Below are 26,387 nucleotides of genomic sequence, written 5' to 3'. Positions count from 1 at the left end.
CCGCATGCCATTCGACGGAGAGCGCTGACTTCTTCCATTGGAAATTCGGATTGAAAGCACAACCCGTGAGTAATTGGAACTTCGGATCAAAAAAGGCGATAAATTTACAAAAAATTTGGAACGAGCGGGGGAGGCGTAAAAAGGAAGTCAGCCCCCCCCCCCCCGTTGTAGAGGAGCTAAAGTAAAGGACTTAACATCTAAGATCGAGCGCAACCCTATTTTTATAAAGTTACCAAATTTCGCGAGGGAATATTATAAGACTGAGCTGGAGGAGAATAGTGGAATGGAATTAAAAAGTAACCCCCCCCCCGGAACCTGGGAGCGTCTTTGTTAGAGCGCCGGGAGAAGATAAGGAGAGGTTTTGACAGCTGTCAAAGAGCTGTCAAAATAGAAGAACAAAAATGAGAACTTTGTTACGAGGACTTTGCCGGTTACATTTGTTACAATTTGGATTTAAAATGTTTAAAACAAGGAATAATAAGCTACTTTGACTGGTGGACGTGATCTGGAAGGGAACTGAGCTATTGCAATCCACCTAGAGGAGCCGAGAGATATTACAAGTTGTTGGCATTGAATTTGAGCAGAACTTTTTATCTCCTGGGAAACTGCAGAAATGGAACACTATTTTGGCTACAGAGGCTTACACACTAAAGCAGACAATAGACTTATCTATTGAAGAATGGAAGGGACTTGACATCATGTTTTTGTTCCTGAATAACAGAGCCTTTGCAGAGGAATTCAGAAGTTTTTGGAATTAGAACATTTGTGCAGGAAAACAGGAAAAGAAAAGGAGGGGAAAAAAGAGAGAAGGAGAGAGATCTACAAGAACAACAAGAACAACAAGAATTTGACAAAGTTGGAAGTGGGAACATTTGGGACATCCAGATTTGAATAAGTATAAAGAAATAAAATTGGAGTTTTTACTCCCAAGTATATAAAAATCTGGATGGAAAAATGGGCCTTTTTGAGATAGACTCCTTCCAAGATTGGACATTTAAAATTAAAGATGACTGGTAAAGGACTATGGCTTAAATAAATGTGGGAGCTCCAGGAAGACATCAGATGTTGATAAATATTGGAAACGCAACCGGGAAAAAGGGGGAGGGAAATTTGGAATCCAAAGGGTGTAAAATTATATTTTATTTTATTATATCTTAATCTATTATGCATATTAAAGGGGAGAACGCGCGGAAGGGAACAGGTCGATTTTAGGAGATGGGAAAATATTTTTAAATTGGGTTAATTGACAATAAGTTTTAAATTTGGGATATGAATTTGCTGAATTGATTTGTAAGAATTGGAATATAAGAGGGGGAGGGGAGGGGAAGTCCTGGAAAGATGTTATGGAAAATAAGATTTTAAAATGGGATGCTTTGCTTTTTATATTGTTATAATTGGAAACTTCTAATAAATATTATTAAAAAAAAAAAAAATCCCGCTACCAGACCAAAATCTTGAATCAATTGTAATACTCTTTTTGTACTAGATTCTGGCTCCTGCAATGTCAACACTAGGTCATCTGCAAAGGCTTTAAGTTTGTATTGTTTCGCTCCAACCTGAGGGGTTCCGGTTTCTTACCCAGAGTTCACTTTCCTTGGAATGAGGGACAGCAAAGACTGTGGTGCCTTTATAATATATGGTTTATATTAAGTAGTGGGTTGACAAAGCAGACAACACAGAGATTTCTCCAAGTGGTTCTTTAGAGTAAGCTGGAACTGAACTGAACTGAACTGAACAGCTCAGCCCGCCTGCTTTCATAGGCAGCCGGCTGTCATCATTGTAACAACAACACCCCAGGGTTTCCCGCCTAAATTAACTGACGTGGACCTGAGTGAAAACTATATACAGTGGTACCTCGGGTTAAGTACTAGGGGTGCCCTGTTCTGTAACAACAATTTTACTACAGTGGTACCTCAGGTTAAGTACTTAATTCGTTCCGGAGGTTTGTTCTTAACCTGAAACTGTTCTTAACCTGAAGCACCACTTTAGCTAATGGGGCCTCCCGCTGCCGCCACGCCACCGGAGCACGATTTCTGTTCTCATCCTGAAGCAAAGTTTTTAACCCGAGGCACTATTTCTGGGTTAGCGGAGTCTGTAACCTGAAGCATCTGTAACCCGAGGTACCACTGTACACAATACCCCTGGTGGCCAGGGTGAGAACTTCAATACATAACAGTTTATTTACACATAAAGTGGTACCTCGGGTTACAGACGCTTCAGGTTACAGACTTCGCTAACCCAGAAATAGTACCTTGGGTTAAGAACTTTGCTTTAGGATGAGAACAGAAATTGAGCAGCAGCGGCGCGGCGGCAGTGGGAGGCCCCATTAGCTAAAGTGGTGCTTCAGGTTAAGAACAGTTTCAGGTTAAGAACGGACCTCCAGAACAAATTAAGTTCTTAACCTGAGGTACCATTGTATATACAGCCTGAGTCTACGATGGATATGGTCACAGCATTAACACCCCAGAAGGTCTTGCTTTTCCCGTAGCCAAAGCCTTGGATTCAAACAGAAATCAAACATGGCTCTCACTCTCTGACTTCTGCCTGCTGTTTGCTTCCCGCCCAGCTCTCTCTCACATACCTCTGGCACTTGTCCTTCTCACCACCAGCCAGGTGAGGGAAGGGGCCCACTCATTTGGCCTCTGGCACAAAGGCCACTTCCTTTGTTACCCTAAGGACCCATACTTAAGGGCCATTAAGTCACCAAGAGGCTGGCCTGGCTATTCCAACAGTTGCATCCTCCATTACATTTTAACCCCTTGCTGGGTGCAGGGTTAACTCACAACAATATAAACAGTTATGCGGCTTTAAAAAATGTTTTGGGGAAAATAATCTTATATTATTATTTTTTAAAAAATTGAAGCTAATCTTGTACTAAATGTGAAAGCTTCACTTTACATACAGTGTTTGGGGAATGGGAATTTAGAAGGGAAGTAAAGATAAGACTGAAATTAGGGAGTTTCATGACTGACCACAGATCAGTGAGAGATCTACACACTCCATTGCTTTTGAGAGGAAACAGTAGATGCATTACAAGATGGAGAGTACTTATGAAATATGTTCAACAGGTCTTTTTGTCCTGACCTTGCTTCACCTACCTGTGGCTCTCCCAAGAAAGTAATCGCGAGAGATAATTTTCGCTTTTGCCCACCACTTAAATGATTAGCTTGGGTGTCTTGAATGGCATCGAGATCCAAGAGGGTCACTAGCTTTTGCACCTGTAAAGCATATAAACACATGTTTCAAGCACCAAGATGTTGGATTCTTTTGGATTTCTTCCTATCTTGCTTTTCAGTCGCTTGGTTGGTTGAAAGCAACAAGCTATTTTATAGAGGTTTGAATCTTAATGGAATATTATGCAACCTCTCATATTTGAAGTATAAGGCATTTCCAGATGAGATGTCGTCCCTGGAATTAGGATCATTTGCTCAAGCAGGTTTTTGGAAGAACCCAAATGGCATTGCTCCAGACTGTTGTATTCCAGGGTTTTGCTTGGTTATGCAACGATGCTTGTGCTATTATTATTATTTTTTATGAATGCCAATGGGATTACAGTACAGTTTCATGTGTGGACTGGAAAACGCTATTGGTTCATCTAGTGAAGAGTGGTCCATGAGGCAGTTCGGTATTGCTCACACTGCATTTTCTGGATGCACAGCTGTCACTCAAGGAGCCCTTCAAGAAGGTTTAGAGTTTGAAATCAGCTCTTGAGAAGGAGAAAGTGGGATTGCATTAAGACCGTGCTTCTTGTTCCCTCCCAAACACATCAGCACGAGGACTTTAATATGCACCGGCTGCCTGAATATCTGCCGCTAAATGTTCTACAACATGGTCCATTCCTACATTATTTTTCAATCATGCCTTTTTCTTCACCCATGCTGTGATATTTAATAACTAAGGAAAAGGCATTGAACATAGCATCCATTAGGTGACTCCTGCTGCAACATTCTGCCTTCATTTTTGCCTTCAGTCAGGTTCCAAGCATTATTTTGCAAGTCCTTGTTTTCCATAGATTTCAGCTGGGCAGGAAAACCTTAATAATTTCAAACTGCTGATCAGGATTTCATCAAAACAATGAAAAGGTCTGGTCCACAACAAGCATGGATAAAGTACACCAGTAGTTTGCAACATCTAAAAGAAATAATATGAAATGATTTGTTGCCAACTGGAAAAAAAGAGGTCAAAGTGTCACTTTTCAGCACTTTGTAACTTGCTGTAATTGTGGCCATTCTTACTGGATCAGTTTGAAATGTGGTGGTTTTGTAGACGGCATCAGCTAGATTGTAAATGCCAAGTTTCAAGTTATGAGCCCAACAGAAGCCTTTTTATCAGCTATAGAATTTTGTGGCTAATCATTCCCGAGCCTTGTTTCTGCTACTTAACCAGAAGAACCCTTTTGTTTTCCTATAATCTATGCACTCTTGTCTTTGCATTACACCCCAAAATAGCTTTTTCTTTTATCAATTTATTACTGTTCTGCTTTGTTTAGTATGTGTAATTGAAAAGTCAAAAATACAATGCTTAAACAAACAAAACTAAATCAATACAAGGTATATACTTGTGGTAAATATCCATTTATTCAGCTGGGAAAGTCTGTCAAAAAAATTAAATTCATTTGTTTCTGGAAAGAGCAGATAATGGGCGCCTGTCGTATCTTGACAATAATACTGTTCCAAAGAAAGGCGGCAGCCACAGGAAGGCCCTGCTCTGAGTTATACATATACTCAGCAAGAATCTCAACATACCCTGCAACCTGCCACAGAGGAAAATCAGGATGCATGTCACATGACTCAAACAAGAGCACAGCCCCCCAAAATGGGCATCTTTTGAGGCCACACTCTTGTGGGAGCCAAAATAGTACATCCCGGGATCCAATCAGGAGCTGAGATGGCTTCTGTAATTCTGGATGTCCTGGTCAAATCAGGACAGTTGAGGGGTATGCCTCAACTCAACTCATTTCAAGAGAATCTTCAAATAATTCCTCCATAGTATGATAACAAAGACAGTGCTGGAAGAATTTTCATTTGTGTAGGTCGCAAGGCTTACATATTTTGTTCAGTTATTGAATTAGTCCCAGTCTAAGGGACCCGGGTGGCTCTGTGGGTCAAACCACAGAGCCTAGGACTTGCCGATCAGAATGTCAGCGGTTTGAATCCCCGCAACAGGGTGAGCTCCCATTGCTCAGTCCCTGCTCCTGCCAACCTAGCAGTTTGAAAGAACGTCAAAGTGCAAGTAGATAAATAGGCACCGCTCCAGCGGGAAGGTAAATGGTGTTTCCGTGTGCTGCTCTGGTTCACCAGAAGCAGCTTAGTCATGCTGGCCACATGACCTGGAAGCTGTACGCCGGCTCCTCGGCCAATAAAGCGAGATGAGCGCCGCAACCCCAGAGTCGGTCACAACTGGACCTAATGGTCAGGGGTCCCTTTACCTTTACCTATTGCAAATTTATTGCACCTCCCCCATTGCAATTAACAGGATTTAAATTGGTTTCAACAAATTTGCCCCATTGACTTCAGCAGGACTTAAGCACAATGAGTTTTCTCTGAATTAGGCTGAGTAAACCTCAAATACAAAGCAGAACAAATGATAAGACAGCAATCCCTTGCCATGAACCTGTTCTACAAAGAAAATAGATGAAGAATATAAAGAGGCAGAACAGAAATACTTGCCATATGAATATCTCCTTACCTCATTCTCAATATCATTGTTTGGAATCCCCTTTATTTTAGCAAAAGTCCGTAAATTTTCTTTCAGCGTTAGGAATTCAAATTGCACGTTGAATTGTGGGCACACAGCACTTATCTCCCTAATTTGTTCCATATCTTCCCTTGCTGATATATTGTACTTGAAGATGGTCGCAGAGCCTGTACACATAAGCAAATAGGAAGCAAATAGGTTGGCTTAATAAACAGAGTAGGCTGCTTGAATTCTCATAAAAGTTTCAACATATCCTATTAACTGCTGTCCTGCTAAGAGTGGAAATGAGACCTAGACTGCAATTCTAGGTATGATTGTTTGGAATCCTCGCAGCCTCGATGACAACAACGAATCTCAGTTCTCCACAAAGCACATAATTAAACTACGGAAGTTGCCGCCATACAGTGTAGCAGTGGCCCCCCAACCTAAATGGCCTTAAAAGGGGATTTGGACATGTTTGTGGCTGCTAGTTGCAATGGCTAAATCAGAAGACTGACTGCTGTGGAACTGCTACTGCCCCCTTTGTGCTCCTCCCAGTGGCATGTGGTGGGCCTTTGTGGGAATCAAATGATGGACTTGATAAGGCTTTGGTTTGATCAAGGGGAACCTCCTCCTGTTCTTATGGATTTGGATGGCAGCCTCCTTCATTTTAAAGTTCTGATACGTACCATCAGATGGCTTCAGAAGTCCACTAAGGATGTTTAGCAGTGTTGTTTTCCCAGCTCCACTACAACCAAGAACTGCAGTGATTTGACCTTCATAAATATCCAAGGATAAGCCTAACAGAAGAACAGAAGTTAGCTCTTAAAACGGCCAAGGTACATGGAGGCTGCATTCCTAAACCCTCTTACTAATAAGTTCCATTGAAATCTCACTTCTGAGTAAACCTACAAAACTTCCCGTCATGGCTCATTTTTAATTTCCTCACATCACATCACATCAAGCACTAGGGATGCTGCCAAAATTCTCGTTTGAATTTTCGGATGGATTCTTGGAATTTCATACTGCAGAATATTGCTTCTCCATGGAATCAATCGGGAATTAGGAAGAAATCTTCCATTGTTACACCTCCCCGCCCCATCCTAAATTTTGTACAGAGAGCTGTGCATGTATAGTCCTGATGTCAGTTTATTTCATTTGTCTCCACTTTTCAATATCTGTATGAATTTTTGGCATGCATTGATAAAGCACTGCAAAAAGTCATATGATTGCATCAAGAGGTGTTTTTGTTTTTTACCACTGTGCATGCAGTGATATGTAGTACGGGGGGGGGGGGGGAGTACAATACAGTAGTAGAGTATGTGTTTTACATAAAACAGGTCCCTAGTTTAATCCCTAGCATCTCCAGGGCTGGGAATGTCAGTGCAATAAGCCCTTGTGAGCTGCTGGGCAGTCAGTGCGGATGAGCCAGAGGTCTGATTAGGTATAATACAGCTTCCTATGTTCCATATATACATGTACTTTTGTGAGCTCATAAAATAGTCCAAAAATGCCACTTGAAGTGTTTACATAGAAGATCGGATCCAATTGTTTTCCGATTATCATGAATTCCTGTATTGCAGATGGCTCTTGGGTCCCTGCCAACTCTTAAGATTCTATGATGGAAACGAGACACATATAAAAAAACATTGTGAAAACGCTTTTTATTAAAAGTTTTGAAAAATGTATTGAATTTGCCATAGCTCACCATCATCATCTAATGTAAGATTGTATAATGCACTTTACAGCACACTTTATTTATTTATTTATTTATTTATTTATTTATTTATTTATTTGCAGCTATACAGTATAGCTGAGTCCTAGGATTCAATTTACCTTCTGTCCACCCCAGCTGTAGGTTTTGTCCTGAAGATATCCACTTCTAATTTGTGGACGTTAGTGACAGTGTCAAGGAGTCATGTCTCCTCAAGGGTGACAAATAAACTTTATGAAGATTATTTTTGCATTTGGTATTTCATGTGCAAATGAGTAAAAAAAAAAGGCATAAAAGTTTTTGGAATTTGGTTTTTGTATGCAGTATTACTGATGCACATACAGTATGTGTATCAGGATTGTGGAGGAGAGATTAATGAACCAAAGGACATTGTATCTGCCGCAAGCTGTTGATGGAATGCTCAGGGATGTTTAATAAATAATTTCGTGTGTGTGTTTGTTTCTCAGCTCCACGCTTTTACAAGCATTGTGGTATTTTATGCATCATGACTTGCAGTTATTTTTATTGATCATAGTTTAGTAATTATTGTAATTGTTAAGAGTGAATTTTTGCTTAATTATTATCAGCTGATGTTCTGAGAGTTAATTTTATGGTGTACTATTAGATTCTAATACATCAAATAAAGTAATATACAATAATCTAAGTTGTTCCATTTTAAAGTTATGTTTGATTGTGACTTTTGGTATTGGATCAAATTATTAAAAGGTATGTGTTCTTTGTTGTATATTTTGTTGCTGTAAACTGCCTTGTACATGGTAATATAGAAAAGTGGTAAAGTATTCATAGGGAGTGCAGTGGAAGCAATTCTCCTAGCTGTTTATGAATGCAGAAGCAGTTGAACATGGGGCAGTGGTGAGCCCATGAATCAATAAAGGAAGAGGGGAAATCCATTATTTCATACAAACCGCCTTGTCCCACCATAACAGTCAGTGCTCAATAAATGTAACTGCATTGAGGGGAGGTTAGACATTAGCCACAAAGCTTAGTGGGCAAGCCTGCTGAAAAGGCAATGGGAAACAAAAAGAAACCAAACTACTTGTCCACATTTAACAGTGCAAATTAGGAGGGTTGACCTCTACTCCAGAGAAATGTTTCACAAACGTATAGCCAAGGCTCCTTATTCTGCTTCCAAGCCCACAACCCATTGTAAGTTTCTCCTTTTCCTTCAGTAGGCGGTGGAGTCATTGAATCTGCACACACAGTTTCATGCATGCAGCCCAGACCACTACGGAACGGACAAGAAAACATGAAAAGCATCTCACCTCTCAAAGCTTCTGTTTCCTTGCTCTTCTCTTTGTAAGTTTTTTTAATGCTATTTAGTCTAAAGGATTAGGAAACAACGAATGGTTAATACAACACTGGATTTTAGTTACAATTTAGTCACAACTATCTCCCCGGTGGCGTATCATCTCTATGGGAAATGGTCAAGCTGTGCAACTTTGAAACTATTTCAAATTCAGACCAGATATTATCTTACTTCCCTATCAATGTTGCACATGGGTAGAAAGAATTCTTAGACATATGCTCGGTTAGTTGTCATTCCCAATAAACAACCTCATCCACATACTTGAGACTCCTTGGCATTTTGTGCAACAGGAGTATACCGGTATATTTCTGTCTGCATCGCTCTCTTGTGAATGAAAACAATGTTCCCCGATACCCTCTGAAAACAAAAACTAAATATTTTTGACTCCATACAGATCCTTGGAGCAGGGGCAGGATATCTGCGTCCATTTGCTCAAAAAATTATTTAAGGCCACGCCTCCTTAACTTTTACCTAATGGCTTCCTTTCCATCAAATTCAGGAGGCACAAGCTCAGCATTGTCACTGAAGATATTACCATGGCTTGGTTCATTTGTAAGAGCAGTGCTGGTATAGCTTCCTCTTGATTTAAACCAGTAGGACTTCTTCAGGAAAAAGAAGGGAGGATAGGGCACGCCATATTTGTCTAAGATACACATATAAAAAAGGTTTTAAGCATCGAAAGGTTCTATTAATTCTTGGTATTAAACATGTAACACACTTCAAATTTATCAGCCCTTGCTACTTCTCAGTGACCAACATTTAGTGGAAATGGATGTTGCAGCTTACTTAAACAGTCATTTATATAAATATGTAGTGGTAGTGGAACAAGTTACATAACTTTAACTGAATAGATACCGTACATCGGTTGCATTCAGGCAATCATACCTTGGCTTATTAAGCCTGTCTCTTTCCTGTTCCCTTCACACAAGTCACATTAAACTCAAAATGTCTCTAATTGACCATAGCTTTGTGTTTCATCTGAACTAGGAAACTATGGCTGCTAATTTCAGAACAAAGTGGGATTTTGCCTTGCTCTAAAGCCAGTAAACGTCATTTTCTGGTTCAGGCAAAACAAGAAACTATGGTTAATTAGAGACTTCCTGGTTTGATTGCTCATATCTTGCAGGGAAAAGCAAAGGAGTTGTAAAATGTGCTTTTAACTGTCCTAGATGAAAGCAGGGCTAGGACCTAAAAGCTAACGAAGTTTCTTTAAATATACCTTCATAGAATCCATCTTTGGATAATGCTTATGCTTTCAGAATCTTAAACAGAGTATATAAGCTACTACATCTCAAGCAAGGTCTAGTACTGCTGCTCCAATCATGCTATTTCCCTTAGAAAAGGCATTAATCACAAGGCTTCCTAAATTACAGAAGTCAGTTCCAAAGAAATAAATCAGAGGTTAGGAAATGCAATCTACAGAGATGCAATCTTCCAGCCAGAAGCCATTTCTTCTTATTTTTGTTTTGCCCACTCTTCTCACAGCAGTCACAACAATTTAAGATATTTAAAAACAGTTAAAGACAAATTACCATACTTTCCCATCTATAAGACGATTTTTTTAATCTTAAAACAACGCTTTAAAATTGGGGTAGTCTTATACATGGGTAGTGCAGAGGGAGGACTGTGGAAATGATTTCTGTCTTGAGTAGTAGATAGTTACTGGTGTTATTGCGGGTGATAGGCTGTTGCGACAATGTCCGCTTGTGATTGGGTGCTGCTGCGACAATGTCCATTTGTGGTTGGGCATTGCTGCGGCAATGTCTGCTTGCAATTGGTCGCTGCTGCGAGAATGTCCACTGGCGATTGGTCGCTGCTGTGACAATGGCTGCTGGTGATTGGGCTCTGCTGCGGCAATTGGGCGTGTGATTGGCAGCTGCTGGTGTCGATTGGAAATACGATAGAAGGCTTCTGCACTGCATTCGATCGCAAACGTTTGGAATTTGGATGAGCTTTTTTTGGCATTCCTCCCATTCTGGACAATCTCCCCATTTTCTTAATATTGAGTCCCAAAAACTAAGGGGTGTCTTATCCATGGGGGCGTCTTATAGTCAAAAAAGTATGGTGTTGTCACAAGAATAGGGTGGATCCTATCCCTATGTCAAAGACCAGAGTACATCTCAAATCTCAAAGGCCAGGAGGTACACCTGCAGTATGTCAGAAACTCTTCTTACTGGGACTTATGGATATACAGTTAGAAAAAGACTATGGAACTTTGCTACAATATTGTGATTGTGGCTGCAAGTCTTTTATATGCACAAAGATGGAAGGGCCCACTATTACCAACAACAGAAGAACAGCTGTTAAAACTAACAGACTTAGCAGAGATGGAGAAATTGGCCTTGTTTAATGCATTGTGAACATTTGTTAAAGACTGGAAATCCCTCATGCACTTTTTGCATGAAAAATAAAATAAAATACTGATATCTGAATTTGAGGATTGAAGATAATCTTTGTTTATAAAAAGTGGTTTTGTTTGGTGTTATATTGGATTGGATGAAGTGACTATTGTTTTTATATATAGTGGACAGATGAACAATTGGAAGTCCTTTATTTTCTGAACCTTATTTTTCTCTCTTTCTCTTTTAACCTCTTTCCTTCTCTTTTTATTTCTTTCCTTTTCTTTCTCTAGCTCTCTCCCTTGCCCCTCCCATTTTTGTGTTTTTATTGTATTTAGATAAAAGCCTCGGTTTGATTTGGTAGTTGTTGTTTTTAAAGGAAAAAGATATTAACTTTCGTATTTTTCTCAATGGAACTTAATAACATTTATTTAATAAAGAAACCATACAATGAAAGTGTCATCTGGGAAAGAGAAGTCCACAACTTGGGGGCTGCCACGGAGAATGCCCTTCTCCTCAAAAAAACTTATGAGAGCAATGGAAGTACAGTTGTACCTCAGTTTTCGAGCGTCTTGGAAGCCGAACATTTTGGGACCCGAACACCAAAAACCCAGAAGTAAATGCTTCTGTTTTCAAACATGCCTCAGAAGTCAAACAGCTTCCACTGCATGTTGTGAGAATAGGACCTGCCCCGAACATCATAAAGAGTGAATATGCCACGTAAAAGCTGGCAGAGGAAAATTTCAAAACCTGAAACGGTTGTGAAACAGGCACATGCTCCTCTAGCGAAAAAGGGGAAGGAAACAAGTCTAAGACCGTGCGATACCTAAAAAGGCAATAAGTTAAATGGATAGTATACGTTGTATTAGAAAATGTGTTATTTTGTAACAGGAAGATTGTGAGCCAAGCCTCCAGAGGAGGGGCGGCAGTTAGGGCTTAAAACCTTCATGCACTGCTTGAACGGGGCTCTTCGGTCACACGGAGATGTGATGGGAGCCCGCCTTTGCAAACGCGATCCAATAAATATACTTGGTTAACCAAAACAAAAGGTCTCAGTCCGTTTATCCACGTTTAGGATTTTCTCACAAATTTGGCGCCCAACGTGGGGCACCTTACTGTCCAACGGGGGAGTCGGTGGAGACGAGGGGCTTGAGGCGCCTCTCCTTGATTTCAGGGAGGTCCGTCCTCTCCACCCGACCCGCTGTGGGCAAAAGGGGCTAGACGAGACCCACAGGAAAGTAGTAATCGGTAGGATCTCCGCCGTTTGAGAATTTGCAGGGACGCCTGCCTGTCCACTACCTGACAGAGGACTGGACAGACCGACAGGGTGAGTAGAAGGGAAGAAGAAAAAGAAGGGGGTTGGAAAAACCAGGAGGGAGACAGAACTCCCTGGTGAAAGAGAAGTCCAAACGGACGCGTGAGAGTGGACCGGATTCCTGGTAATCCGGCGGGAGGATTAGCTTGCGGTTCCGTTTTCCCGCGAGGGAAACGGCCAGGCGATTCCGCGTGTTTGTGTGTATGATTGGGGAGTGTTTTTGTGACGATGGGAAAGGGACAGAGTAAGTCCGCCCGCAAAGAACAAGGGTCTGAAAGAAGGGCGGCAAATGACGCAAAAAAAAGGAAACATATAGACCCCAATTCACCCCTGGGACAACTTTTGCAACAATGGTCTGAGGAAAATTTACAAAAATATACCCGGAACCTGGTTAAAGTTACCATGATAGGATTCTGCCGGGATCTGTGGCCCAGTTATCCGATTGGTCCAGATGGGGCCTATCATTGGAGCCCAAGGGGGGAAGTGGATAAATATTGGATGAACCAGTTGAGAGCCTATTTACAGAACAAAAGTAAAGAGGTGGAGAATGACTATTTGGAGGTTTTTTATCATGTACAGTTCATAGGACCTGACCCCCCCCCTTCCGGGTTCCGGCAGTATCCTCTATCGGTCGACTCGGACTCGGAGGACCTGGTTCCCCCGGGACGACGCCCGAATCCGATCCCACAACCGGGACCGGACCCGCAGCAGGGGTTGGGCACAGATGCTTCCGGAACTCAGCCCAGTGCTCCGGAGACTGAGGAGGGGTCGGAATCCGAAAAGGAGCCCCCTCCCCCTTATTCTCTGGACCACGGACGGCTGAGAAAGGAACTAGAAAACCTAAGTAAGGATCTACAAAGTTTGCCCATGGATCGCACTCATGGGTCAGGTGGACGGAGGCGTCCGCTGGCAACTCAAGGGGGGACACCCATAGCTGCAGTTTGGCCATCTCCCGCCAGTTCCCCCGGAGTGAATAATTACCCTTTGAGGGAGGTCCCAGGAGGGGTGAATGATGGAGGAGCAGCCGTAATGGTTCACGTAGTAAGCCCCTTGAAGCCTAGTGAACTGCGAGAATTGAAAAAAGCCCTACCCAAATTACATGAGAACAGCCAGGAGGTGGCTGAACAATTGGAGTTGTGGATGGGACCACATACCCACACATATACAGAATTAATGTATATATTAGGGTACTTGTTTACTCCGGAAGAAAGACAAATGATCCGTACAGCGGCCATTAGAGCGTGGGATGCAAGACACCAAGGGGCGGCGGGGGTTGTAGCGGGAGACGTAAAATTTCCTCTGGCAGAACCTGCCTGGGACATAAATGTTCAGGCTGATCGAACTAGGATGAATGATTTAAAAGACATGATATTGGAGGGTATACGTAAGGCGGTCCCCCAAACAAGAAACCTTACAAAAGCCTTTGAGGTCTGCCAGACGAAAGATGAATCACCCGGGGATTTTGCGGGTCGTATACGAGAACACCTTATTAAATATTGTGCTGGACCCGGGGGAAAGGTACCGTGAGCGTAGTCTGAGTCCACACGAAGAGGGGCGAGGTCCGAGGCGAAGAGCCGGGCGGGGAACAGGAACGCTGGAACAGGAGGCCGAGCAGGGAACAGGAACACCGGATGGTCAGGAACAGGAGGCCGAGCAGGGAACAGGAGCACCGGATGGTCAGGAACAGGAGGCCAAGCAGGGATCAGGAACACAGGAAGGTCCAAAGCCAACAACGACGTTGCTCCCGCAACCTGGGACCGGGCTGACTGGGCTTTTATCCTCTTCTAAGGCCAGGGGCGGTCCCGGCCCCCAGGAGCCCCGCCTCCTCTGGCCTTAAGGCGAGCACTCCTCCTGGGAGCAACCAGTTCCCTTCGCCTCTCTGCCCTAAGCCTCTGCAGATCAGGAGAGGCCGAAGGGTTACTGGGCCCTGGAGGAGGCTCACCTGTAGCCACTGAGTCCTCAAGCCCCTCTGGGGCCTGAAGGGTTTCACCTGGGGCCAGCTCCTGGTGCTCTGCCACAGGTGCAGGCTCTTCAGCATCTAGGCCTTGCCCCAGTTCAGCCAGCCCTGGAGGCGGGGACTCCTGTGCAGGCTGGGATTCCTCTGGTTCATCCTCTGAATCGGAATCCCAGGCCATCACACCATCCCCCCTCCCAGGCCCCCCCCTCAACCGAGGGTCCGGACCCGGCTTGCCGGGGTACGTCGCATGGAACTCTCGGAGGCAGGCAGGTGCGTGGACGTTGGCCGCTGGTTCCCAGGAACGGTCCTCCGGTCCGTACCCCTTCCAGTCAATGAGATACTGCAGCTTTCCCCTGCGGTATCGGGAGTCCAGGATGCGTTCCACCTCGTACTCAGGCTCTCCCTGAACCAACACTGGCTGCGGTCGGGGACGGTTCGGGTGGAACTCGTCGGGTGGGGCCACTGGACTCAGAAGGGACCTGTGGAAGACCGGGTGAACCTTCAGGGTTGCGGGTAACCGGAGACGGAATGCCACAGGAGAGACTTGGTCCACGATAGGGAACGGGCCGGTGAATCGGGCGTCCAACTTCCGCGAAGGTCGAGAGGGGTGGAGGTGGCGAGTGGAGAGCCAAACCAGGTCACCGACGCGAAGTTCCGGCCCCACCTGGCGGTGGCGGTCGGCCTGGGCTTTGTACGCTTCCTTGGCCTGGTGCAGTTGCTCCACCAAAAGCTGTTGCTGGGACTGGAGCTCTTGAAGCCACTCCGTCACCGCCGGGACCGCGGATGCTGGCAGCACATCTGGAAACAGCCGTGGATGATAACCGTAACTGGCCTGGAACGGGGTCTGCTGGGTGGACGCATTCACCGCGTTGTTGTAGGCGAACTCCGCCAATGCCAGGTGGTCGACCCAGTCATCCTGCTGGTAGCTGCAGTAACACCGGAGGTACTGCTCCAGCACCGCGTTCGCCCGTTCCGTCTGGCCATCGGTCTGTGGGTGGTAGGCTGACGAGAGGCAGACCTCTGTCCCGAGGGTCTGGTGTAATGCTCGCCAGAACCGGGATGTGAACTGAACGCCCCGGTCGGACACCACGCGCTCAGGTAGGCCATGCAGGCGGAAGACATGCTGAAGGTACAGCTGAGCGGTTTCCTTGGCTGTGGGTACAGATGGGCAGGGGGCGCAGTGCACCATCTTGGTGAAATGGTCGGAGAAAACTAGGAGGCAGGTACAACCACGAGACAGGGGTAAGTCCACTACAAAGTCCAACGAAACCGTGTGCCAAGGGCGCGGTGGAACTGGCAATGGCTGAAGTAGGCCGGGGGGTCGCCCGGTAGGGCCCTTGGCGCGCCGGCAGACATCACAACCAGCAACGTATCGAGCCACGTCAGCCTTCAGGCGGGGCCACCAAAACTCACGACTGACCAGATGGGTGGTCCGATACCGTCCAAAGTGCCCCGCTGCTGGGGCATCATGGGCCATCCGGAGAACCTCCAGCCGCAGTGGCCCTGGCGGGATATACAGACGACCGTGGTGCAGCAGAAGGCCCTGATGCAGGACCAGCCCCGGATACTGTGGGCTGGACCCTTCAGCCAGCTCTTGGAGTCGTTCCTGGGCCCAAGCGTCGACCCGCTGCTGTTTCCGCACCCGAGCCTGCAGTGGCTCCGCCTCCTGGGTGGCCAGGAATGCAGCTGGAGGTAGGATCGTGGTGGGTTCTGCTTGCTGTACCGTGTCTGAGTTGTCTTCAGGTTTCCGGGACAGGGCATCCGCCTTCTGGTTCTGAGAGCTAGGGATGTAGCGGATCCGGAACTGGAACCGGGAAAAGAACAACGCCCACCGGATCTGTCTTTGGTTCAGCTTGCGGGTGGTCTGGAGGTACTCCAGGTTCCGGTGGTCGGTTCTCACCTCCACCGGATGTCGTGCCCCCTCAAGATGGTGGCGCCAGACCTCAAAGGCCACCTTGATGGCCAGTAGTTCCCGCTCCCACACAGTATAGTTACGCTCCGCTGGTAGGAGCTGGCGGGAATAGAAGGCACAGGGTAAGAGTGGCGCTTCAGGTCCATTCTGTTGAGACAAGACGGCACCGAGAGCCGTACTGGAGGCGTCGGTCTCCACCACAAAGGGTCGAGAGGGGTCAGGATGTTGTAAGATTGGCGCCCTCTGGAAACAGGCCTTCAGCCCCTGAAACGCCTCCTCTGCCTCCTTGTCCCAGGAAAACGGCGTCTTTGGGCGCAGTAGCCGGGTCAACGGGGTGGTGCGATGAGCATAATCTGCGATGAAGGTCCGGTAGTAGTTGGCGAACCCCAGGAAACGCTGTAGGTCCTTGCGGTTCCGGGGTGCCGCCCATTCTCGAACCGCTGCCACCTTCCCAGGGTCCATCTGCACCCCATCTGGAGAGAGCCGGTGTCCAAGGAAGTCCACAGTCCGCTGATGGAACTCGCACTTGCTGAGCTTTGCGTACAAACGGTGCTCACGCAAGCGCTGCAGCACGGTCCGGACATGTCCCTCATGGTGAGCCGGGTCACGGGAGTAAACCAGTATGTCATCCAAGTACACCACCACGTACTTGTCTAACAAGTCCTGGAACACGTGGTTGATGTAGCGTTGGAACACAGCAGGCGCGTTGCACAAACCGAAAGGCATAACCAAGTATTCGAACTGCCCGTACCGGGTCCCAAATGCTGTCTTCCACTCATCCCCGGCTCGGATCCGAATCAAGTTGTAGGCCCCCCGGAGGTCCAGCTTGGTGAACACCTGTGCCCCTTGCACCCGCTCCAGCAACTCTGAGATAAGGGGCAAGGGGTACCGGTCTGGGATGGTAATTTTGTTCAGGGCTCGGTAATCATGGCAAGGGCGAAGTTCCCCACATTTCTTCTTAACAAAGAGCACTGGTGCCGCGGTAGGCGAGGTGGAAGGCCTAATGAACCCACGCTCCAGGTTCTTGCGCAAGAAGTCCTGCAAAGCCTCGCGCTCTGGCTCTGTTAGAGAATATAAGCGACTCACTGGTAAGGGTGCTCCGGGCTGGAGGTCTATGCCACAGTCAAAAGGTCGATGCGGCGGCAGCTGGTCTGCCCCCCGTTCCTCGAACACGTCCTGGTAGTCTTGGTACACGGCTGGGAGCGTGGGTGCTGCCTCCTCCGTGGGCGCGGCCGCCAGCGTCTCGGATTGAGCATGGGAACATGGGTCTGGGAAGTGCACAGTCCGTTTGACCCAGTCAATCTGAACGTTGTGAGCTTCCAGCCAGTCCATCCCGAGCACGAGGGGGAACCGGGGCATAGAGGCAATGTCCAAAGTTCGCAACTCCCGGTGCTGCTGGAGACACAGGACCAGGGGCTGGGTCTCCTGAGTAACGGCTCCTGAACGTAGAAGCCGTCCGTCAATTGCTTCCACCTGGACCGGTTCTGGCTTGTTCCGAAGTGGCACCTGATGATGGGCAGCAAAAGCAGCGTCCATATAAGAACGGGTTGCTCCTGAATCCACCAAAGCATGGGTAAGAATCCAGGGCCCACCTGGAGGGTATAAACGTACCGGAACCATAAGATGTTGCAAGTCCATTGGTGCGGGCCCATTCTGCGCTGTTTGGGACCCCCGGTAGCTAGGGCCATCAGCTACTGGGGGTTGGCGGTTTCCCTGCGGCTGGCGTTTCTCAGGGCAGGACCGAGCGTAGTGTCCACTTCCGCCACAGTAGAGACATAGATTCCCCTCCCGACGCCGCACCTTCTCTGCGGGGGAAAGGCGTGGCCGCACTGCCCCGAGCTGCATAGGCTCCTCCGATAACTCAGTTGTGACCGTGGGGCTGCCGGAAGAAACTGGTGCCGAGAACTGGAGGTGTCGTCGGCCCCGGGCCTGGCGACGATCCTCCAGCCGGTCGTCTATCTGTAGACTCCGTTGAATGAGAGTGTCTAGCGTGGTGGGGCGTTCCATTGTGGCCAGCTGGTCCAGTATCTCGTCCGAAAGCCCTTCGAGATACTGGTCCCGCAATGCCGAGTCGTTCCAGGTCAAGTCCTGTGCCAACAGCCGAAACTCCGTGGTATATGCGGCCACCGTGGACTCGCCCTGTTTCAACTGTCGAATCGCCCGGTTGGCTTGACTCCCTTTCTGGGGGTTGCCGAACGCGGCCTCCAAAAGATTGCAAAACCCCGTATAGTCTGCCAGCAAGGGGGAGTCTTGCCTGAGTAGCGGCAACGCCCACTTGGCCGCCTGGTCCTTTAACAAACTAATCAAAAAGTGCACCTTGGTGTGGTCGTCAGGGAAGTTCCGGGCTCGCCCCTGAATATACAGCTTGGCTTGGGTGAGGAACATGGGAAAGCTGGCCGGGGCTCCATCAAATTTCTCGGGCAAAGCCACTGGGTACTTGCCAGGAGCCGGGGCGTCGGCCCCAGGAGCCGGTAGGGCTTCCAAGCGCTGCTGAAGTGCCGTAACCGCGTCGCTGAGCTGCTGCACGGTGTGAGTCAAGGCCTGGTTCTTCTGGGCCAAAGCCACCAGCGCAGCCACCTGGTCAGCCATGGCCTCTGGCTCTTCCCGAACGCACCCCAACGAAGGGGGAGTGCGGGTGTGGCGGGAGCAAACTGTGCTGGACCCGGGGGAAAGGTACCGTGAGCGTAGTCTGAGTCCACACGAAGAGGGGCGAGGTCCGAGGCGAAGAGCCGGGCGGGGAACAGGAACGCTGGAACAGGAGGCCGAGCAGGGAACAGGAACACCGGATGGTCAGGAACAGGAGGCCGAGCAGGGAACAGGAGCACCGGATGGTCAGGAACAGGAGGCCAAGCAGGGATCAGGAACACAGGAAGGTCCAAAGCCAACAACGACGTTGCTCCCGCAACCTGGGACCGGGCTGACTGGGCTTTTATCCTCTTCTAAGGCCAGGGGCGGTCCCGGCCCCCAGGAGCCCCGCCTCCTCTGGCCTTAAGGCGAGCACTCCTCCTGGGAGCAACCAGTTCCCTTCGCCTCTCTGCCCTAAGCCTCTGCAGATCAGGAGAGGCCGAAGGGTTACTGGGCCCTGGAGGAGGCTCACCTGTAGCCACTGAGTCCTCAAGCCCCTCTGGGGCCTGAAGGGTTTCACCTGGGGCCAGCTCCTGGTGCTCTGCCACAGGTGCAGGCTCTTCAGCATCTAGGCCTTGCCCCAGTTCAGCCAGCCCTGGAGGCGGGGACTCCTGTGCAGGCTGGGATTCCTCTGGTTCATCCTCTGAATCGGAATCCCAGGCCATCACAAATATTCAGGAATCCAACCGGATACTGAAGCTTTTACCAACCTCCTGCGCATGCAATTTGTAACAAAGTCCTGGCCGGACATCCAAAAAAAATTACAAAAATTGGAATGGCAGGATGCCACCATGACCGAACTGGTCAGGGCGGCACAGCAAGTGTTTGTTAATAGGGAAACGGCGAAAAATAAACAGAAATGCCAAATGATGGTGTCAGCCTTTCAAGCAGCAACAAATAAACAAACGCCGCAAGAAAGAATGGGAGGGGGGGTTCCCCCTTCCTTGATAAGAAGAGGGCAGAGGGGAGGAAGACCGGGTCAGAGGACAGGGGACCGTCTGACTTGTTTTCGATGTGGAAGGAAGGGACATTTTGCCAGGGAATGCAGAGCCCCTCAACCAATGGGACTGAATACGGGAAGGGAAGAACGGATGATTTCGGCGGACCGGGTGGTCTCGAACGACCCGGATACCGCCGAAGGACTCTACACATTGTTTGATTAGGGATCCTCCGACTCTCCTGGGGGGGCCCAAGGAGAGCCACTGGTGAACATATTGGTGGGCCCCCACAAGCAACCCTTGACGTTCTTAGTAGATTCGGGAGCTACCCGGTCGTCAGTGGGTCAGGAAGTCAAGGGAATGAGAAAGACGGGGAAAACCCTGCGGGTGGTGGGGGTGAGCGGGTCTCCAAACGAGGTAGACATCCTAGAAACCACCACCCTGAGTAGAGGAAATCAGACGGTAGAGGGAAATCTCCTGTATGCCCCCAAGTCAGGAGTCAACTTGTTAGGAAGAGACCTGATGATAGGTTTGGGGTTTCAATTATTTGACCTCCAAGGAAAGATCCCAATGTACACCTTACGTGAGGAAGATGAGGAACAAATATCATCTGAGGTATGGGCGGATGGGGAAACAGTGGGAAAAATGAACATCAGCCCGATAAAAATCCAGGTTCAACCCGGAATAGTCAAATTATGGACCTCTCAATACCCCATGAATAAGAAGGGAAGGGAGGGACTGAACCCCGTGGTGCAGAAGTTAAGAGACCAGGGACTGTTGGAACCCACGATGTCACCATTTAACTCACCCATCCTCGCGGTACCCAAGAAGGATGGGACTTATAGGATGGTGCAGGACTTACGGAACATAAATAACATCGTGGTTCCCCGTTTTCCCGTGGTCCCGGACCCATACACGATTTTGAGCCAGGTCTCGCCAAGTTCAAAATGGTATACAGTAATAGACCTGAAAGATGCATTTTGGGCTTGCCCTTTAGTGGAAGAAAGCAGAGACTTGTTTGCCTTTGAGTGGAAGGACCCTGAAACTGGACGAAAACAGCAATTTCGGTGGACGGTCCTCCCTCAAGGATATACTGAGTCCCCCTTGTTGTTCGGACAAGCCCTGGGTGAAAAATTGGTAGGATTTCTCCCGGCAAAAGGGAATTCTCTTACCCAGTATGTAGATGACCTCTTGCTGTCGGGAGAAAAGAGGGATAAGGTCAGGATGGACTCAATTAAGCTATTGAACGCCCTCGGGAGCTGGGGACTGAAAGTATCAAAGGAAAAACTGCAATTTGTAGAAGAAAAGGTGAAATACTTGGGACATTGGTTGGAGAAAGGAACCCGGAGGCTGGACCCTGATCGTGTAAAAGGGATCCTGGAATTAAAAGCCCCGACTATAAAAACGGATGTGAGACGAATGATTGGACTGTTGGGATATTGTAGGCTATGGATAGATCAATACGCCAAGGTGGTGCGGTTTCTGCATGAAAAGACACTTGGGGAAGGAGAAAAGGTAACCTGGGAAGAGAATGATGAGAGAAAGTGGAAAAAAATAAAAGAACTGCTGACACAAGCTCCAGTGTTAGCATTGCCCAACCTAAAACTGGTATTCCATCTTTATGTAACAGTAGCTCCACAAGTAGCAGTCGGGGTCTTGGCCCAGAAAAGAGGGGGGCGGTTTCAGCCGGTGGCATTCCTAAGTAAAACACTGGAACCTGTGATTAGGTCCTGGCCCACCTGCATCCAGGCGGTGGCAGCCGCTGCTTTATTAGTGGTAGAAAGCAGAAAGCTAACATTTGGGGCACCAATAATAGTGCACAGTCCTCACCAAATTTCCTCCATTCTTACAAACGTGGCAGCCACCTGGATGACGGAGGGACGTTTAGTGACCTACGAGACAATTCTTAGAACTAGCCAAGACATTGTGATAGGGACAGATAGAAATTTAAATCCTGCCGAATTCCTTGTGGGCGCCCGGAAAGAATGGGAGGGGGACGAACATGATTGCAGAGAATCTATAGAAATGGTCTCAAAGGTAAGGGAGGACTTGGAGGAAACGCCACTGGAAAGAGGAGAAAGATGGTATACAGATGGGTCAAGTTATGTGAAAGAAGGAAAAAGAAGATCTGGGTATGCGGTCGTGACTGAGGAGGGTGAAGTCATAGTTGCGGCAGCATTACCAGGGACATGGTCAGCTCAAAAATGTGAAATTATGGCTCTCATGCGGGCTCTCGAGGAAGCAAAGGGACTAGAGGTAACGGTTTGGACAGACTCCCGGTACGCTTGGGGGGTGGTTCACACGTTTGGAAGAATGTGGAGAGATCGGGGATATATAAAAGCCAATGGAAAAGAAATAGATCATTGGAAACTAGTAGATCGCCTTCTTAAAGCCCTGATGGCCCCCTTGCGGATAGCTGTAGTACACGTCCCGGGACACGGTAAGGGAAAGAGTCTTGAGGAGGAGGGAAACCGGTGGGCAGACAAAAGGGCGAAAGAAGCCGCAGAGGAGGGGGAATTGGAAGTGGGGGTTAAGGAACTAGCTCTAAGAATCCCCGTGATCGAAGGACCAGTAAAGGGAGGGGTTTTTTCAAAGGAGGAAGAGGAACGCCTGAAAAAGATAGGATGCACACGACAGGGGACTGGGGAATGGAGAACAGTTGAAGGACAATTAGTGGTAAATAAAAACGCAATGAGAGGAATATTGGAAAAAATCCATGAAAGTAGTCATGGAGGAACCGAGGCCATGATTAACACCACAAAGTCTCTGTATTGGAGTCCCGACATGTGGGCAATGGCGCATGGGGTGGCTTGGAAATGTTTGATATGTCAAAAGGTGAATAAAACCAGGGCAAAGCAACGGGACAAAGGAGGTCGCCCCCTAGCTGTCTGGCCTTTTCAGCGGGTTCAAATAGATTTCACAGAGCTGCCAGAGAGGGGAGGGATGAAATTTTTACTGGTATTGAAAGATCATCTTACAGGCTGGGTGGAGGCGTTTCCTAGTCGAAGGGCGACTGCCCAAGTAGTCGCTAAGATCATCCTGGAACACATCATTCCCAGATATGGAATGATGGAAGCGATGGATTCTGACAGGGGAACCCATTTCACCCAACAGGTGCTTCAGGAAGTAATGCGGGCCTTGGGGGTGAGATGGGACCTACACACCCCTTGGCACCCTGAGAGTAGTGGAAAAGTAGAAAGGGCAAATGGGGAAATTAAGAAACATTTGACAAAACTGTATTTGGAAAATGGGCTACCCTGGACGAAGAACCTCCCTCTGGCCCTTATGAGAATTCGAACAACCCCGAGAAAGGACATGGGAGTCTCCCCATTCGAAATGTTAATGGGAAGACCATATTTAGCCTGCTTGGGAAACCCCATTCCAGAGTTCCGAGACATGTTTTTGAGAAAATACCTGCAGACATTGTCCCAGTCTTTATTGTCTCTTCACAGGTCTTTTGGCACAGAGACCACCTCTCCTTGGAAGCCAACATCCCTACCAACCTGGAGACTGGGTGCTTCTAAAAACCTGGCGGACTGAGAAACTGACCCCGGCTTGGGAGGGACCGTACCAGATCCTGCTGACAACTGAATCGGCAGTGCGGACCCAAGAGCACGGGTGGACACACTATCACCGGGTTAAAAAGGCACCACAGGACTGGACCGCTCGGGTCGACCCTAGCAATCCGCTAAAAATCACAATCCGACGAACCTAGGTAAGGAGGGATGAGCTCGAGGAGGAGAAGGATGGACTGGCCGAAGATGTCATGGACACTTTTGCTATGGGCTACGGCTGCAATCGCGGGCGAACATGCCTGCACAGACTGCATCCAAGTTACAAAAACTGGGACTGTTGTCACACGGACATTGATGTATTATAATGTTGCTCCGGAATGTGAAGAAAAATTAGAACCTTGTGTCTATAATCAAACCCAATATTTCAGGTGCAGAACTAAGCAAAACAAGACTGAGTGTTATGAGCCCCTAGCAGTAGGGCCCATTACAACCAATATATATGTGTACGGGTATAAGGGAGGAACGGCAAACAAGGATAGAGAAAGAGCACACATGTTTACCCTGGCACAGCAAAGGCAAGGGTATATAGCCCACAACAGTACGAGGGGTGCAGATAAGGTACATGTTTGTTTTGATGCATGCACCGCTATCGCAAAGGGACAGGGGCCTAATGATCAAGCCGGAGTTACCTGCGGGCCACTGAGCTGGGAAAAATCTTACTTCCAAGAAAATAAGTACTTGTTCCAGCAAATTGCTGGCTCTAATGTGGGGGCCACCCCGACGATCAATTATTGGTATACTAAGGGGGTTGATGAATCACCCCCGTATTGGGGTCCGGAAGGTGTCAATATAACCAGAGCAGGAATTTCCACAACATGCAGCCCTGGGAAATGCAACCCTGTATGCCTATGGGCTAAAGAACTACCCTCCACTACCCCCAAATATATCCATTTCGGATTGGGGATAGATGGAACTGGAAAGGATCCTTATGGGTATTTGATCATAATGATTCACACTACCAAAATAAGCAAAAAACCTATAACTGTATACGAAAGTTTCGAAGAAGAAATACTACAATTAAACAATTTGCCTCTACCTCCAAAAGCATATAACATGTTTCTAAGCTTGGCTGAAACCATAGCTAAAGAACTAACCGTAAGGAATTGTTTTGTATGTGGGGGAACGAACATGGGGAACCAATGGCCCTGGGTGGCGCATGAGGTAAATTATACTGAAATTTTGAGAAATGAGAAAAATTACACGTACTACCATCCAGGTAATGAAGTTTGGCAAATATCAAATAGCCTGGTGGGAATAGAATGCTTTGTTCGCAATAGTTCAGACAATAAGGGTATAAGGGTAGGAGATACCCCTTGTTTGGGACAATGGAACGGTAAGGAATGGTGGAGCTCTAATAATGTATCCAAGGATTGGCCACCCGCCTTAGCAAACATGACCAACATGATTTTTCTCCAGGATCCCCAGAACACCTCAAAAGAGTGGACAACCCCAGATGGGTTTTATTGGGCATGTGGGGGATATGCTTATAATCGCCTGCCTTTAAACTGGGTGGGATCATGTGTGCTGGCCACTCTTCGACCAAGTTTTTTCTTGCTCCCCCTGGAAGTGAAGGCTAGGCTGGGTATGCCCGTGTATGATGAAATTGGACCCCGGAAAAAGAGAGCGGTCAGCATAGGAAAATGGGAGGACAGTGATTGGCCCCCCGAAAGGATAATTCAATACTATGGCCCCGCTACCTGGGCTAATGATGGAACCGCTGGGTCCTTTGGACGGGACCCCATTTATTTGTTGAATCGTATAATCCGCTTGCAAGCCATTGTAGAAATAATAACCAATGAAACTGCTTCAGCACTAACAAAACTTGCTAAAGAGAGTGCAAAGAGTCGCACTTATATTATGCAAAACAGGTTAGCCCTCGATTATTTATTGGCAAAAGAAGGCGGGGTTTGTGGGAAATTTAATTTAACTAATTGCTGTATTGAAATAGATGATAGTGGACGGGTAGTAAAAGACATAGCCGATCGAATGATAAAGCTAGCTCACGTTCCTGTTCAAACATGGGAGGGGCTGAATTTTAAGGAACTGTTCGGCTCATGGTTCCCAAAGTTACCAGGGTTGCAAGCTATCGTAGCCCTAATTGGATTAATAGCCACAGGATGTATATTGATCCCTTGTGTGTTACCTATTTTTGTTAAGACAATCAACAACTCCCTCTCCCTGTTAGCACAACGGCATGTTGATACCCAGATGATGGTAATGAAATATGAAACAGTACCTACAGACGAAGAGGAAGGAAACCATTGGGAATTATTGCGTGAGTTCGAGGCAAGCATGGAAAAGAGGGGGGATTTGTGAGAATAGGACCTGCCCCGAACATCATAAAGAGTGAATATGCCACGTAAAAGCTGGCAGAGGAAAATTTCAAAACCTGAAACGGTTGTGAAACAGGCACATGCTCCTCTAGCGAAAAAGGGGAAGGAAACAAGTCTAAGACCGTGCGATACCTAAAAAGGCAATAAGTTAAATGGATAGTATACGTTGTATTAGAAAATGTGTTATTTTGTAACAGGAAGATTGTGAGCCAAGCCTCCGGAGGAGGGGCGGCAGTTAGGGCTTAAAACCTTCATGCACTGCTTGAACGGGGCTCTTCGGTCACACGGAGATGTGATGGGAGCCCGCCTTTGCAAACGCGATCCAATAAATATACTTGGTTAACCAAAACAAAAGGTCTCAGTCCGTTTATCCACGTTTAGGATTTTCTCACAATGTTTTTCCATTTTCTCCACTGAATGCTTGCAAGTTTTCTGCGGACTTCCCACAGGTATCTTGTTGGTTACTGTGAGAACAGGATCCTGAGCTTGTTGGCTCTTTGGCTCTTTTATGTTCTTACCAAGGGTAAAGGGACCCCTGACTATTAGGTCCAGTCGTGACAGACTCTGGGGTTGCGGTGCTCTTTTCGCTTTACAAACCGAGGGAGCCCGTGTTTGTCCGCAGACAGGTTCCAGGTCATGTGGCCAGCATGACTCTGGCGAACCAGAGCAGCGCACG

General features: G+C 47.3%; 1 protein-coding gene across 4 annotated transcripts in view; it reads right to left on the bottom strand.

Moving 5' to 3' along the window:
- Positions 1-26,387, bottom strand: part of LOC309334860 (ABC-type organic anion transporter ABCA8-like) — a 107,669-nt gene that overhangs the window by 40,117 nt on the left and 41,165 nt on the right. For all 4 annotated transcript variants that reach the window (XR_014153297.1, XM_081849504.1, XM_081849503.1 and 1 more), the window contains 5 exons: positions 9,189-9,360; positions 8,674-8,732; positions 6,366-6,476; positions 5,689-5,864; positions 3,099-3,218 (listed from right to left, as the gene is read on the bottom strand). Coding sequence is in view for 3 of the 4 variants with exons in the window: in XM_081849504.1 (XP_081705630.1) it covers positions 3,099-3,218; positions 5,689-5,864; positions 6,366-6,476; positions 8,674-8,732; positions 9,189-9,360 (638 nt within the window). In the remaining variant the exon portion in view is untranslated. The remainder of the gene's footprint in view (positions 1-3,098; positions 3,219-5,688; positions 5,865-6,365; positions 6,477-8,673; positions 8,733-9,188; positions 9,361-26,387) is intronic.

The sequence above is a fragment of the Podarcis erhardii genome, assembly GCF_964252035.2.
Source record: "Podarcis erhardii genome assembly, chromosome: 2".
NCBI lineage: Eukaryota > Metazoa > Chordata > Lepidosauria > Squamata > Lacertidae > Podarcis > Podarcis erhardii.
Note: the sequence above shows the minus strand (reverse complement) of the source record. Positions and strands in the feature narration are given on the sequence as shown.